Below are 17,973 nucleotides of genomic sequence, written 5' to 3'. Positions count from 1 at the left end.
GAAGGTGTAAAAAAAGTTAGATATTTATGCGAGAACAGTCATCATTTCCTTTCAGAGTCTGAACTCGGTTTAATGCTTTCATTTAACACGCTCCTTCGGAATTTTTATTATTTACAAAACGTTATTTACATTGAAGATTATGCGATGTTTATAACAGAATAGTATGTCTTAAGCCATAAGAAATTGATCAATCATAATCGAATATATAAGAAGAATAATTGACTATGATTGGTCAATTTCTTAAGGCTTAAAGCTTACTGCTCTATTGTGAATACCGCTTTAAACTAGCCTTTTGAAGATAAAAACATGTAAAAGAACGTAAAGCAATAAAAAAATTCAAAGGAGACTCGACCAATCACAATAAAAAATGTAAAGTAGCTCTCTGCTGTGATTGGCCGATTCGCTTATTGCTTACGCTTTATTTTTTTGTGTGGCTTCAGTATCACAAAACCATAGAAGAAGAAAGAAATGAATTGTATATCTGTATTTGCCCCGATCCATATAGATAAATTTAAATATCAACGCGAGCGACATTGTATGGCCTATCCCAATTATTATTAGCGTAATGCACGAACCGAGTGCGGAAAGTCAATATTGTATGATTCCGCGTGCACTGCATTACGAATGTTTTCGAGCGACCGACTATGTCTGGCTTAAAAAGGAGAAATTGCGTGTCGGACCTCGGCGCGTAGTCTTACACTACCCTAACTACTAGCCACGGATTGCTATTTGCTACCCCATGGCGTGTCATTTGCTGGGCGATATTATACCCCCGTCGTCGCGTGAGATTCCAACCGACGAGTCGATTGTTTTAAATGACCGATCGGCACCATGCATTATCAGTCGTAAATGATAAAATTTATTAGATATTATGTATTTAAGAATACAGATTCGTGATTATATTATGTATACAATATACATTTATTTATATCAACTTTTATATAATTACCAATAAGATATAATTAATAAGGTAAAATTTTGTAGAATTTTCACATTTTCTGAAATCAAAGAAGTTTAAAGATTTTAATGCCCGATAATCTTAAATAAAATCATTATAAGTAAATTTAAAAATATAGTTCGTGCAATCACAAAAAAAAATTAATTGGATACAGCAAATCTATAACTTACTGCGCGAATTTAACATCTATAACTAAGAAGATTTGATGATTTAACAAATCGCTAATGTTATTCAGCCATCAACTTTGCTACTTTAACATAGAAAATTGACTGTTTGTATATTACGACTGAAGATTTGTTGAATCAATAAAGTTCTCAGCTGTGCTTTTTTCCGTAATTTTATAATATAAATAAATAATATTATCTAAAAATATCATTTCTTATAAATGTTATTATTAAAAAGATACATATGTAATTATGTAAATGAATAACATCAATTTTGATTTACAAAGTTACTATACACTGTCATCAAAGTGTGACACTTGAAGAAGAAACAATATATGTAATACATTATGTTATACATTATGTTATACCTACAGTAGTAGTGTCCCTCTTATATATCTTTGTACATATACTGATCTTACACACGGTATATGGGGCCCTACAGTTTAAACATCGATTCCAAACAACCAATTTTTGATAGGGAGATTTCTTGAACAAGTATACTACTCGATGGTTTGCCATTGCCTACCGAGAGGAGCTACGAGCGTACGAAAATTTTTAATTCTGCCGGGGATCGAACCCGAAATCTCTAAGTATAATACTCTAAGTATAGTACTCTAAGTAAAGTACAAATGTACGTTATTGTATAAAAAATTCCAAACCGAATTTCTAAAAATGAATAATGGAATTTTTTGAAAAATATATCAATCTCTTTTCGATATAAAAAGCTTTCGGTACAAACAACGTTTATTTCCTACTGAGAAAAACAAAATGTTAATTAAAAATTATTGCTCTGTGTAATATATAAAATAAATTACAAAAATATTTGATTAATTTTTAATATATAAATATATTTGTTACTTTCATTTGTGATGAATTTATAGATATTCTTTATTAATTTCAGTTCAAGTACAAATTGTGGAAATACGTACGATGCTCACAGCTATGCGACAGATATTCATGGAAATAAAAATGGTATTCCCTGTTCAGTTGGCGAGATCCCCGCAAACAGAATCCGCCGGGAACAACGCCGCATTGAAGACGTCAGGTCGTGAGTCATAAGTTCTTTTAACACGATGTGAAACGACTTAGCGAATTTTCCATTATCACTTATGGTATATTAGTAACCGCCGTTAATTTCGATGGCGAACGGTAGCATGTAATAGAATATAGTAAGCTGCTGAAAATGATAATTTTCGCGAGGTAGACGCGGGAGAACGCGCACTCGTAAAAACGTGGATTTATCACGCGGTACCGTCGATTAATCGAATGCAAACGGCAGTCCCGCGGTTGTATTATCCGATGCAGATGTAGGCGTGCCTCGCGCGATAAATTCAAATTCGCCGAAGGGTTATTTTTTATGGCGTCTCGCTCGCTCGTTTCCCTAATTGAGGATGGTAGTATCAGAGTCCGTCGACTACCAAAATTCCGAAATTATAGCTGAAAGTGTACTGTGCATCATCATGAACAAAACGGTGTATTTTCGAAAATTTCATAATTTACAATCAGAAAAAAAACAATTGAATTGCAATAACTATGTATATATAGTTACTGCAATTCAAATATATATATTAACTTTTCATATCAAACCAGTATTATTATTATCTTTATAATTGCCATCACGTTTTTTTCTCTGACTGCATTATGAAATTTTCAGAATGTATATTTTGTAGAAAATTATAAATATCGAGTTGGAATAAAAATTCGAACTGACAATAGCCATTTAGAAACCGATAGCTTATTTCTATTTACATTCCGTTGTCAACTTAAATTTAATTTTTTTGAAATAAAAAATTCTCAATAACGATCATTTTATATCGTAAAAAATACCTCTTGACCTTTACTTAAAAAATAAAGTGAAATGCCATTCTCCGTACAATAAAGTTACATCAATAGTCATACTTTTTTTTATGTCTACGTATCAAGAATACAGCAGCTTCTACGCCATCAGCGCGGCGTCAGTAAATTACGCAAGAACCATTAAACGATCAACGTAAGCGAATTTGTGTTACATCGTGCTGTTTAGCTACCGTTCTCCACTGTGGCGTTTCGCTTCACAAATCATCCCACCGTTTATGTTCCCCAAGCGAAGACATTAAGGGCCACGCAGCATCGCGGGAAGGGTTAATTCCGAAGAAGAACGAGATCGCACTAAGAGGTGGAGGACATTGTGGTCGACGTACAACGGACGAGATAATTTATTTGAAATAATTCCAGATGAGATATATCATTGATATGCCGCGTCCGCCGACGTTCATTCATTTTTGTCGCGGCAGGTCGTCGCGATGAAAAATTCACTCGTCGGCTGATAAACGCTCCCCTTATTTCCTTGTAATTATGAGCGATCTTACACGAGCGTCTTAATTTACGATGAACAATTAGCTCGGTTGACGAGAAATTGTGGATATTTGAAAAATTCAACGGATTTGCGAAATTATATGTATATGTATTCATTGTATTATATGTATTCATACATGTTGTATGTGTATATATTTTTAAAGATAAAATGTTCTTGGATGAAGGAATTAAAGAAAATGACATAAAAATTATTTTAGAAAAAAAATAAAGATCTCCTAACATCTCCAACTGTTTATCAAATTATTCGATAATACATATATCTGTTTTCTTCAATGTATATTTTACTGAGATATTGCTGTTATTATTATTTGTATTATAAATTTGCTTGTTGAAATAACACAATCGTAATTCCTTCAGTTTTCATAAATTCGTATAAATAATACTTTACACAAATTTAAAGGTGAGATCGTGCCCACCCAAAATAAGAATCGAAGCAAGGTTTTAGCAGTTTGCAGACTGGAGATCGCATTTATAAGACATTGAGACAAGCCAGTCTGAGGCCAGGAAGCGAAATTGGCGAAATAACTCAGAAAGTAATAAAAGAGAGATTCTTATCGTCAAAGACAATTAGCGGGGCATATAAATATGACGTATTTATAGTCTGTCAGCCGTATCTTCCCACTATATATGTACGTCCACTGTGCCCCGTTACACCCCACCTATTCTCCATCATAACTCAAACTATTTAATTAATGTTTCCCTCTCCTCTCTCCCTCTCTCTTTCTCTCTCTTTCTCTCTCTTTCTGGCCGCGGAGAAAACTGACGATAAGAAATCTTGCAGACACGGCGCTTCGTAAACGCCTGGCTGCTTGGTTGGCTTATAGTCGCGTGATTCTTTGCGAACGGTATATCGACGATATCAAAGATTGTAAGATAGAAGGATCATGAGGATCCCAAGTCTAAACGCGCAGGCGTTTAACTCTGATGAATTGTTGCGTTATCGACGTTCTTAAATGACGTAATAATCCTGTTTAACATCCTGGCTAACAATCCTATTATAAACATTTGTAACTAAATAAAGAAGCATTTTAAAATATGTTAATCTGTTTTTGTAAATAATAGAAGACTGTATTATATAAAGATGAATAATATAAAATAATTAATTATATCGTTTATTTATACTCCCAAATCATTACACAACTCAAAGATAGTTTTTTAAGAGTTGTGGAAGTGACAAAACTATATTTGATCATGCTTTTAAGAGTATATTCTTTTTGCAAATATTATTTGATTAATTAATCGTTTTCTTTTAAGTTAAAAAATAGTTTCTCTCTTTTCTAAAGATTTAATTTTTTTAGTTGTGTTACCTTTGATGTAAGGGAAAGATATATGTATTTATTTGATATGTAAAAACATAAACTTAAATGTTCGAAATTTAAATTATATCTAACTGTATTTAACTTTCTTTATTTTTTTCAAAAAGTATTCAATATCCATTAGTGTACATAATACACACACACACACGCACGCACGCACGCATATATGATTAATTAGGATTATGTAATTATATGATTATTTGAAGAAATAATTCAAAAGTGAACAAAGAAGAAAAAATATTCGGACAATGCGAATAACAAAATTTGATGTCTATATAATGAAACTTTAGCGTGAATCAAATTCAATATCCCTCAGTAAAGGAAGTATGTATCCTTTTTCAGTTTCGATCATATATTTTGTACACTATGTCAGATATGTTTAAACATTGAAACATATAATTTACAATTTTGTTCCTTAATTTTCTGAGGACCGACATGTTTTTGATCAACTTTTTTATTTTAATTTTTTATTTTGATCAACTTTTTTATTTTTATCTAAAACTTTTTTATCAATGTCATGAGGTTGAGTGGCGAAAAAGGTGGCGCCACTGTCGAGTCCCTAAAGAGGTCTCCAGTCAGAAAAAAATGACATTCCTTATTTTTGATTTTTTAAACTAAATGTCATTAGATATTGTTAGAATAATTATCTAACATCATTGTAGAGTAAAAATTTCACAAATATGTATGTGAAAACATTTTTATACCACAATTATAGAGCAAAATCAAAATGCATTATGTCTTCATATTAATTTATTTCACAAAAAATGTGTACAGTGTATACAAAATACAAAAGAAATATAGAAAATATAACAAAAATATATATGTTTAGTACACGCTTCAGAACATACTACACCATGCATGGTACACTTAGTACCTGGTGTGGTATGTTCTGAAGCATGGTACAACGCATAGTGGTGCAGCGCAGTTTGTACAAATGTACATCGTTTCAAGACGAAAGGTTGGAACAAACAACACATCGTCTTTTTGATGGCAACATTGATGGAAAATGACGAGCTGTTACCTGAAGTGAATGATGTGGCGATGTACTGTGAATGCGCCACAACTCGCGCAGTAGTACAGTCGAAAGTGCACAATATCTCGCGAATAATTTCGAATTTCATTTGAGGAAAAAACCTTGCATCATTTGGACCATTTTATATAAAGCGTAAGCATTTGCTATGGCCAAATCTATACAATGGAAAAAAGTTTCTTGTACCACTTGATCATTTTTCGCACAGTTTCGCATGTCGCGAATTGTCGGTCAATGGTATCTATTCCACCCATATATTTATTATATTTCACAACAGATGTCGATTTTACAATATCTTCGTTAATTTTATTTCCTCGTTGATGACATTGCGTTTGAGTGTGCGCTCGTCAGGAATGAATACATCCCGCCTATCTCTCTATTTTATAACGAAAGACGTTTTATTGCATGTCGTCTCTTTTTCGCCTATTTTCAATTTCTTTTTCAGTGCTAATAAACCTTTACGGTTTCTTCTAATAGTATCACAAAGTCCTGTTTGGCATTCATGCAGATATTATGACAATTGACTGGATAATTGGAAACATACCAATTGTCCGCGTACAAAATATGACCCTTGCCGAAATATGGATTCATAAATTGACATACTATTGACCCGCTAACACCTAAATTGCTAATGATTTCGTAATCGGATTCCTTTCCCGTATAGACAATAAATTAATCAAAAAATGTGTTTTTGAGTCTACAAGCTTGAAAAGTTTGATACCAAATCTATGTCGTTTTAGAGGAATATATTGTTTGAACAGCAGTCCCTTCCATAACACCAAACTTTCGTCGATGCATGTTTCATCAACAATTATTTACAAAAGAGTCGTCAAAAAATAATAAAAAATACGCTAATGGGCTATTTCCGATCAAAGATACATCACAGAGGCCTGTGTCAAATACAAATGGAGAAATAGAAGGCACAAAGTTTTTGTCAGAATACCATTTTCCATCAACCACGTGATCAGAATCGTCCTTATCACTTTCGATATCAAATTCCTCTTCAGACGAAGCGGTTTCTAGTTCAAACTCCCCGCTAGACCACCTATCATCTACAGAAGTACTTGTTTTGCTTGATAACATTACTCTTCGTTTCGGAGGCATACTCCAAAAATAATAAAACGTTTTTATGATAACGCTAACGTTTCGTGAACTTTGTGAGCGCACTGATATTGAGCTGCTCCTTCGGAGTATTTTTCTTTATAGGCGCTGTTAAGGGAAGGGGATAAATAAGTTGAGCAGAGGGGGGGGGGGACTTCCTTATTAGGCAGTAGTGTTGTGGTTGGATGTTGTGTTTGTTTAAAATAAACTTCTTTACATGTTTCATGCATGGGTACAGTTGTCGAGAAACATGTACGCCGGCATACCCTGGTGCGCATCCTACTCTTCAATACATATGCGGACATCAATTACAACATATTTGAGCTAATTAAGAGCTGCAAGTACAAAAAATTAATTAAAACGGTTCAAAGTTCCTAAAGGAGTCTCCAGTCCTCCAAAGGTTAATTATGATACAATGTTCGAAATATTTTCGTATCGATTTGCATTGTTACCTGAAAATCAAGCGTTATTATCAAACATCATCATTTCGTACCTTCGTGAAATCTATTGGCGAGGATTGGCAGATCACGCAGGATCCGGTATTTCGGCAAGCGGTGCCCACTTGCCCAGAGGCAGAAAGACGAGGACGATTCAATTTGTCGGTCGCGCCGCGCCGCACCGCGCCGCACCGCGCGAGTATTTCTGAGGGCCCGTGGCGATATTCACGACACGCAAGCCACGCTCGAAAATTAGCTCGTGACCGAACGTTGGTAGCTCCGAGCTCCTCGGGCCGCGCGCGAGGGTGCGAGGAGCGAAGAAAGCGAGGGCGAGGGCGCAGAGAGGGTGGCAAGGGAGCTCGCGAGGTAGGGCAAGGCGGCGCAGGAAGGACAGAGAAGTGCGGGGACGGGGAGGAAGAAAGAGAGGAGTTTTGAAAAGGGACTAACGACCGGCAGTTAACGGCGGCTCTGAAATTGCTGGTTGCCGGCGCATCTTCCACGGCCGACCCAGGCCGGGAGAATTATTAAACTGTAGTTTAGTTTAAATTAAGTTATTACCCGGAGCCCCGTGCGCGCGTTTTGCCTGCCTGTTTTCTCCGCGACCTGACCGTGTGCAGCGGATACCGCGATGTGCGCGAGCTTTTCTACGTCCTGCCTCTGCGAGCTTTGCCTTACCGCTAACCGCGGAGCTTCATAAGTCCGGGGCCCCTCCAAGAGGTATCCTACTTGTGTTTCGCCTACCCGAGGCTCAGCCATTCCTTCAGTGTAATGACATCTTTGCTGTTACGCTGAAAAAATTTCTTCACATTGAAGAGTTTTTTGGATTATCGATTCCTTTCTCAAAGAGCCAAGAAATAAAGAGATAAATATTAATTACAATTTTTAATTAAAACAGTTAAATAGTTTATCTGTGTTTACAAATTTGATCAAATATAGATAATGATTAAAATTATATGTGACTCCCTTATTTTAAAATTGACACAAATAAAAAAAAACGTCGTGTTATTACAATAAATGAGTTAAGTAAATATCACTCTATCACACAATCATCAAAAGTGAACTAATTCAACTTCATAAAAAATCGTCAAAATCATTACAATTCAAAAAGGTTGATTTAAAAAAAATCGTAACAAGACAAAAATAATGATTTTTTTTAAAATTTGTGAAATGAAAATGGCAAACTATTTAACAAGTTGGTTTGATGTTTGAACTTTGACGTCAATTCATATGAAAGTGAATTGCCAATACGACATAAAAATATATAAAAAAACAACCCTCTATGATTCCGGAAACTTTTCAATGCATCTATGTAAGAGAGAGATACAATTTTAAACGTTCTCGACTATTTCCCGATTCTATGAGCGGGGCAAATGATCTTTCGGATATGATCATTTCAAACGATGCCCGTTAATAAGCGGTTTCACTAATGACCTTGCGTTTGTCGTTACGTGCCGGTAAAATCTTCCACATTACTCGCAATTTGTACTCATCCCAGCAGTGATAATTTCTAACGCAAAAAGCACATAACCTGCGACTTCGATTATCGCATTAACAAACACGCGACGCGAATCAATGACATGATGCGCGCACAAGCACAATTTTATGTACTGATTGTAGAAAACTTATATTAATATGTATATACGGAAGGAATGATGACTCACAATGTTCAGCTTTCTGATATGATCGACAGTTTATTGTTACTCGCACTTTACAACGTTACACTCATGTGTTTCCATCGCCATGTCTCCTCCTCGATTCTCGTACCCCCCTCCCTCCCGCTCGCTATATCATATCGATACGCCCCGTCGATATTGCTTATCGATATTCGATCCGCCACATGATTAAATTCATTATAACCAGACATTTTCGTAACGATACATTTACATTGTATGAAACAATAATAACAATGACAAATATTCGAGACGTAACGATGGATTGTTATCCGACAGCGTTTGCTGCAAAGACGATATCCGATAACATTATTCTGTTATATGTGATCACATTAATTTTTGCAATCGCGTGTCAATAGTTCTAATAAAATCGTTATTGCAACAATAATGGCGACGCCGGAAACAACCTAATGTTACAATGCGTATAACTCGTGTCTCGGGTGTTAACAATTTCCGACATATTCCAGATAGGTAACAATTTTTATAATCACGTGTTGGTATCTCGCATAGAATTACATATCGTTATCACGGTAGCGCAATGCTGGAACCAGTTCAACTTTGTAATTTACTCGAGCGTAAGAAAGCGATAAAATGTGTGTCATTTTTCACAATTAGGCATTGCTATTCAAATACGTGCCTATCGTTTTGACAGTGATTGTAATGTTAACCGTGCGATTAATGTTTTTTTATTATTATACTTATACACGCAAATATATCCACAATCGGGGCGAGGACTCGTCTCGTTATTATGGTAAATAATAGCGATATGTGATTAACGCCATTTATGGAGAGGCTCTACGTTTAAGATTTGTATTATATATCCTCGAGTCAACACCTCGTGAATTATTCCACCATTTTTCTGCAGATAGAAAGAGAGTAGGAGACAGACGATATTTGTGAGAAACTGAGGTAAATCCAGGTGGTTTTGTGCGCTAAAGTGCTACCTTTAAACTGCTATCTTCCCCGTCCTTCGACCAATTAAACTTTCTCTGCATAGCACAGGAACGAAAATTGTATATCAGACCCATAAAGCGAATTACAGGAACGTTTCGATTTTATATTTTATCGTTAGACCATTTTTAATCTATTGTAAAATGTCTAATAAGAGACATCTGATTAGAACTTTCATCTGTAAATAATTATATGTATTATTGCTTTCAATGCTCAGAATAGTGAATACAGTTTTCGTTTCAACATCCTATATTTTGGTTTAAATGTTTCATTTAAAAAAAATTTGAAAAAACGTCGCTGAAACGTTGCATTGTTAAATGTTGAAATGGGTGTCTTTTTAATATTGAATTTAAGGTAACCGGGTCCAATTTGGACCAAAGTGGACCACTCGTTGTTTGTATATAATTATATGATTAATTTTACTGATGACAGTAGTAATTTGTAAGTTAGTAAGTTTATAGTAAGTTAGTAGCAGGCGATTCGTACGATTCGATTGCATCGATTCATGAATCATATTATTCATTATGTGTAAAAACAGGAAAAACTGATATTGTGGTCATGATATTCCGTATCCGTCGTGTAATATTCCGTAAGTAAGTAATTGCTTTCTATAATTATGAATTTATTATTAAATTATTATACGCGGTTATTAATTTGCGTTCGTATTATTGTAGCTCTATATTTATATTTTATAACACTACATTTAGTTTATACTTTTGTCACAACTTTTGTTTATAATTAAAAAAAAAGGAACTTTTAATGATGATCTCTCTCTCTCTCTCTCTCTCTCTCTCTCTCTCTCTCTCTCCCCTCTCCCCCCCTCCTCTCTCAATGTGAATCATGTCTGAACACATGCGTAAGTGTAACATTTGTCACAAATATGTTCATGAAGATGTATGGGATTAATTAAAAATGGTAAAGGATCTTTTACTTATCCGAACTACGAGTGGATCCATAAGCATTAATTTTAAAAAGAAGAAGTTAATACGAGTATTCAATGTTTAAGTTGCTAATTTTAAATGTTTATACATCAATATGTTTATGTAATGAAATTATAAACTTATAAAAGTAACATTGGATCATTTTATTTTCTGTATTTTTAATATTTTCGTAAAAGAAAAGACATACATGCGACTCACATTTTACTAAAATATCCCAAATGCTACCTTTCTTTTAAATCTTTACTGCATTGTACTTGATTTCCGTTTTGTTTCGATTTTTTGATGCTCGAATTAATCTTTAAGTCTTATGAACTTTCTCACTGTCTTTTCCTTCTCTTCTTTTCTTTCTGTGCCTCTTCCTCCCTCTTTTCTCTGCTTTGTGAAGAGCAGTCGCCCTTTTTTGTCAACTGCCCTAATGCCTCCTCCTTCAGTCTAATCGTAAAATAATAACAGGATGCTAGACAACGCGACCGCACTTATCAAAGGAGTCTGACTCGTTTGGTCTCACCTGCATCCCTTCCAAGTGTATTACATTTCTTTCGATGATGGACACTATTATTTTGTTCGCTATAATCATTAGGGTAGCTTACAGTTCTTGAATTGACGAGAGAAGGAGCGAGTCTATTACTATTTAAACAATTCTTTTTCCGGAAGGAGTAATTTCAAAGAGAATCTTAATTTGATCGCCCAATTTAAAAGCACGAAATAGCCCTAATGGATCGTTGGACATGATACACGCCAATATAGTCACATAAATATGTGTTATAGAATGGAAACGATTAATTTAAAAGCGATACGCCAATTATATTTTGCGATCTGTGTAGCATTCTTAATTTAATCTCATCTCTCATCAATAAGAGACCTGTCAAGGTGCGAAGAGCTATGTTTTAAGGTGGCGTCATTTTGCAAACGGAAAATATAACGCTAACACCTGTTACAATATACCGATATGCGCGAAATACAATGCTTAAAGTGGCAATGAAAATACAATATTTTCAGAACTAATATCACTGATGTAATACAACTACGTAAATTACAATTCATAAATACTTCCTGCTTTGAAAGATCATAATCAAGAACCTACCAATATGACTAATGTTTATGTATAACTTCCTTTTTGCTTTGCTTCAACGCGTCCGTAAGGTGCGTCTATCTATTTATAGTCACGTCTTGTCACGATATGATCTATGTGCGATTACTGGATACGATGTATAAGTTGATAAGAGAGGCGAGATAGAGCGAAAATATCTCCGCAAATTCATATCTCTCAAATATCACGTATGATACGAAAAAGTCGTTGTTCCTGACGCAAATAAGGCTTTCTAAAAGGTCATTAGGCAGATACTGAAACACCGAGGTTCAACGCTCATGCACGTTCCCCATCTGTCGCTGATTTGAATCGCATTAACTTGAATTTGAACAGGTCGAGATACAATACAAATGAAAGCGAGCGGGCATGAACTTAGATTAATCGACAAGTCAGTAAGTTGGAAATCCACAGATAAATGCAGAATGAGAAATGAATAACATTTATATGTAAGACGTGATAAGTTTTATCGGAAAATTACATAAACCAATTGATTAACAAAAATTGAAGAAAAAAAATGGAAATAAAGGAAGATAACAAAGACGTGGAGCAAAAAATATCTTTGTAAAATGCATATCTCTCAAATATCACCTATGATACCTAAACAGTTGCACGTAATTTACAAGATAAATTTAAAATTCGAATTGCGTCAAATGATTAATTGAAATTAATATTTAGAATCTTGGTGCCAGTTCCTATTTGTTCTTTTCTACATAATTCTCTGAATTATAATAATAATTCCGAATTAATCGTTCATTGCCAATTTACGTGAAAGGGGTTTGCGTTTGAAAAGTTTTACACAGGAAAAAACCAATTTGCTTAAAGAATGAATAAAGAAATGAAAAGCAAAACCACCTGATGTGGAGCGTCATACAGAATCTGTAAAGCAACGACAGGACGCCTCCCATTCCGCTTCGCACTGACAGCGGCTCGACCGTCGTCGATGGCGATATCGCTATCAGGTTAACACGTAAAACGACACGTTTTAATCCAGCCGAACTAGCCTCGACGTCTGAATCTTAATTCACGACGACGGGATTGCACAGCATGTGGCAGCTTTGTAAGCCGTTGGGAGCCGCCGCGAGCGCCGACGGGACGCAATTTCGCGGCGACGCTAAGCGCTCTCAACTTAACGATCGCGCTAACGTCGAAAAAGTTTAACGATCGTATAGTGCATAGAGGCGTATACGCGCGTGAGTCCAACACGAGCATTCCGCCGTCGAGCTAATTATGTAAACGAGAATTTCGCGAAGCTATAAAAAGACGGAGAAGAAGAAGGGGAGATTCGCGATCCCTTATATACAAACGGCCTATCGCCTGGCGACATCGATCGGGATAAAATCGCGACACGCCGCGCGCAAACGTTTCATTAGGAATCGGTATAATTAAATGTCCAAGTATAATACGCTCAATTGCGAGGGACACGAATTGGAGCATGGCGAACGTTGCGATTTCGCTCGGTAAGTTAATTTACGTCGATTTGACGCTCGACCTAATTCTCGTTTCAAAGAAGCGAATTTATTCCAAAGTCGAAAACTAGAAAAATTTGGAGTTCTCCAAAGTTGCTTCCAAATAACCATAGACGTCTTAGAAATTTGCGGAAGTTTTTAAACTAATCCTAAAGAGAAACTTAATCACTAATAAGTATATAACTGTAGATTTACAACACATAATTTACTAAAAATTGGATAATCCTTTTATCCTTAAGTATTTCCCTAATTGTTTGTAATTGTTTTAGCAAATAATCCAATACGTTCAATGCATAAAAAATTTTGTTGAATAATAAGAATTTTTTAAATTAAAACAATCGAAGACATAATTATTTATATTTGTCAGAAATTATGTATAAAAATATCCTACTGAATTTTATCTGTAGTAATGTAATCGAATATTTTGACGATTTAGTTTAATTAAATTCCTGTATTAAATTAAATTTCTGCATTTGTGTGACATTCCATTTAAAGTGAGTTGTATACACTGTTAAAAATAAAGTCAGTTTCAATATTTTTGCATGTCTGAGAAAGTCCACTAAATGTCTTTAAGTTAAAATTAACATTTCATTTTTAACATATGATTCTTTCGAAACCTTTTAACATCAATGACATTTTTCACAGCAGAAAAATCGCACAAACGATCGTGGGATCGTTAGGCGAATCTAGTTTGACATAAAGGAAAGGTATTAAACGTGAAAATAAACTTAGCTCATGCTACGACGTGACACTATAAAGGACGTTCGGTGGACGACGTTCGATCAGAGCAGACTTGCAATTACGCGCGTTCCTGCCGTTACCAATAAAACTATTTATCATGACGAAGAGAGGATGGGAGCTTTCATAAATCCCGAAATAACCGGTGGGGTTGATCTGATACACGCTCGCGTGCACGACTGACGTTCATGAACGAAATGCTTCTCCTCGACGTAGAAATCATTATGCAATTATAACGAATCTAACCGCCGTACCGCATACTTTTGTGGAATCGACGAAACCGCCAAGTGTGTTATCCGACGCGGCATGCCGTTGGAGAAGAACTATGAAATTACTGAACAAGAACATCGGTCTGATAATAAGCAGAATTTTTCTTATCCAAACCAACAAAGACATCATTTATAATAATAAAATAAGATATTAAAAAGTTGTACGAAAATATAAAAATATTCCAGATATCAATAAACGTTTCTAAGCATAGTCACAAATCTTTCCACAAATTTAAATTTATTCGATACTTCAAAAAAATGTCACATTGTATCACATTTTTAATCAATCTTGATGATTAAGTTTAATTAAATTAAATTTCTATAAAGCGCACATGCCAGTTGCAATTATCTTAATATAATATTTTGTTATATACCGATAAAAAAATTTTACACAATCATTTGAACAGTCAGTATGATTCTTAAGCTACATAATTAAATACTTTTTTGAATTGAATATTTTGATAGTTAAATTTAATTAAATACCGTGATAGTATTGAGCTTAATTTCTGTGAAGAGACACAGAAATTTAATGCTAGTTGAAATTGCTTCAATACATTGCTTTTTTATTATTTATTGATTATTATCTCTTTTTTAAACGATTATTTTTCAGAATCTCTATTTTAATCAATTCCTCAAATTTTTCTAATTTTGATACCGCACAACTTATATAGTAATCATATATCTATATTACAGTTCTACAACAAAAAATATTACTATTTTTTTTTAAATACTTATATATCACGTATAAAATTAGTAAACATTGAGGAATTATATAGGCCTAGGAAATAATAAATACAAATATTATTTTAATTACTCAATATCTTGTGTTATAACCAATTTGAACTTTGTTCATTAAAGGACCAATAATACTTACGCAAATTCGCGGTAGCGCGCGATAAATTCAGAGCGGCGGAAACAATCGAAAGTCAAAGGCAAGCGAATTAAGTGGCGCTCCCTTCGAAGCATAAACAAGTGTTAGGGACGTGAATGGGATCACGTAAAAAACAGATTTCTACCCTCAGCAACGCGGACATTCTCGCGCACGAAACATGATTTCAGACGAGCGGTCGCCAGGAAGGGCGGGAAAAGGGGATAGGGACTAACGTCGTAAGCGATCCCAGGGGCTCGTCAGAAATGATCTTATGATTGACCGCGTTACGCCACTCCCTGAAGACCGTTTTTCAAAAGCTATTTCGGAAACACCGTCACCATCAACATACTTCAACGAGCAATCATAGAGAAATACTCTAAAGTAGATTACTAATTCGAAGAAGTATAATCTATTAATTTTATAACTATGAATCTTTTATAGAACACAAATTTCTGAAGAAAGAAAATATTTTAAAGGATACTCTTTTTTATAAAAGTGGAACAAGCCATCATCTAAAAGTCTTTTAAAAGAACCTAATTGAAAATTATATCTTTTACATGTTCGTTTTGTCTTCTAAAAAGAGTTTATAAAAGAAAAATAATATATATATATTTTTTTTTTAATAGTTGCAAACACATACACACAACATACAATTCGAGTATTTTTAAAACGGAGCTTGATTATGATTAATTTAAAGCTTTTCATTAGCTTCGTACAATCGTAAAATTTCTCACCCTTTTTTTCATCTTCTTCTTCTCCATGATCAGCAGCATGATGAAGATGATGTACAGTAGGATGATGCCCAGTGATCGCCGGTACCAGGGAATGATTGCTCAACGTCGGATGAGGATGATGCGGATGATGATGACTGAGAAATCTGACTGCAGCAGCAGCGGCCTGATGCTGGGCCTGCATGCTCTGTTGGACCTGACTCTGCACCTGACCCAAAACCGGATGATGTGGCGGCCATCCTGCCAAATGAAAAGGAAACACAGGCGTCGTCCTTTGGAATAATCTGGTCGGGGCCAGCAAAGATCCTCCGGAGGCACTGGAACCGCTGCCGGGAGGCAACGGAAAGGACAGACCGCCTCCAGGCTCCAGGACCATCTTTGGTACCAATTCGCCGGCGCTTGTCTCTCCCTTGGAGAGCGATCAGTCCGCTCGCATCAATCCCTGGGATCAGCGAAACCCGATCACTAGTACACTGATGTCATGTGTCTGTCAACGATGCGAAAGATTGGAAGATATCTGACGCTATTAAATGCTTCCGTTAACGCGCCTTTACGTCTTCCATTTCAGGCCCTTTGAAGCATGATCACTGAGCAATACAGTCCATAGATCATCATTGTCCATAAGTCACTCGCTTATAATAATCATTAAAACGCTTGCGAAAACTGTGATCTCGCAATTTCAAACAGGTTTTTGCATCTTCCATTCTAAGTCTTTCAGATCATTACTCAAATCCATTCCTATCTTTGATCTTCTCAGAAAGTGATCTTAAAAAACGGTGATCAGAGATCTTGTTGCTTCATAATGTGATATTTTATATATTTCTAATATTTTTGAACACTTTCAAGATCCATAAATCAATCCCATAGTCCAAACAGTCTTAATCACTCATAATTCCGTAATCCAATAACAATATTTTACATATTTAATAATTTTTTATGTATTAACATTAAATTGCCCTCGAACAGGTGACTGGCAGAACTCCACGAGCCGTCGGCCAGCTCAACGATGTACTCACAACTTTTAAATGATCTTTGTCTAACTAAATTCGATCAGTATCACAAATTAAGTTATAATATATCAATCATACTTCTATGTAGCGATGATTTTAAATGTAGATTGCACCATCTACAAATATAACTGTCCTTCACTTACTAAAACTCATCGATTGAAAACTAACGATCTGTCACGAACGTCTTTTCAAAAGTCCATCGTAGAATATTTGATCTGTGACGTCACTGGAAGTCTCACAATTCACGGGAGTGATTCTTCTTGGTGTACTCTAAAATTATACGCACGCCGACATCGAAACACCTAATTACGCACGTTTGCGACACTTTTTTAGCCACGCGTCACCGGATATACTTCCGAGTCCACACAGTTCCCGAATACGAGCGCGTGACAGACGAGTCTCCGGGATTTTCTTGGTAGCAAGGACCTGCTGGTTAAGACCACTACGGCATGAGCCAACGGCACAATACTATCTGCCTCGAGACTCGAGTCAACGACTCCCCTCTGTCCGCGAAACTGAAACTGGTTTCAAGAACCGCCCAGAAGCGCGCGATTGGCCGAGCCCACGGCGAGCTCGTGGGTTATACGAAACGTCGGACCAATGCAGGCGCGAGAATTATACGGACGGTGCCACCCTCCGGACGCTTTTTTCGTCCTGGAATTGAATCGACGCCTTGCCTGCGGTGCCTAGTGGGGGCGAATCAATTGGTGGCTGCCCTGAAACAGGCCGCAAGATGGCTCCTCCCTTCCCACAGCCACTACGGCTGATACCCTTACCGATCTCATCGGTCGAGGCATTCGGATTCGATCCGAGTTGGATTCGTCGTAATGGACAGGCAAAATATATATCAGTGAATTGTGTGGTTGTTTATTGCC

General features: G+C 35.8%; 1 protein-coding gene across 1 annotated transcript in view; it reads right to left on the bottom strand.

Annotated features, from left to right (window-relative positions):
- Window positions 1-17,583, bottom strand: part of LOC105152086 (uncharacterized) — a 43,920-nt gene extending 26,337 nt beyond the window's left edge. Inside the window, exon 1 of the mRNA XM_011066154.2 lies at window positions 16,092-17,583. Within this exon, the coding sequence (XP_011064456.1) occupies window positions 16,092-16,464 (373 nt within the window). The 5' untranslated portion in view covers window positions 16,465-17,583. The remainder of the gene's footprint in view (window positions 1-16,091) is intronic.
- Between the last annotated feature and the right edge of the window lie 390 nt (window positions 17,584-17,973).

This window comes from Acromyrmex echinatior, chromosome 17 (assembly GCF_024713525.1).
Source record: "Acromyrmex echinatior isolate Ae372 chromosome 17, ASM2471352v2, whole genome shotgun sequence".
Taxonomy (NCBI): domain Eukaryota; kingdom Metazoa; phylum Arthropoda; class Insecta; order Hymenoptera; family Formicidae; genus Acromyrmex; species Acromyrmex echinatior.
Note: the sequence above shows the minus strand (reverse complement) of the source record. Positions and strands in the feature narration are given on the sequence as shown.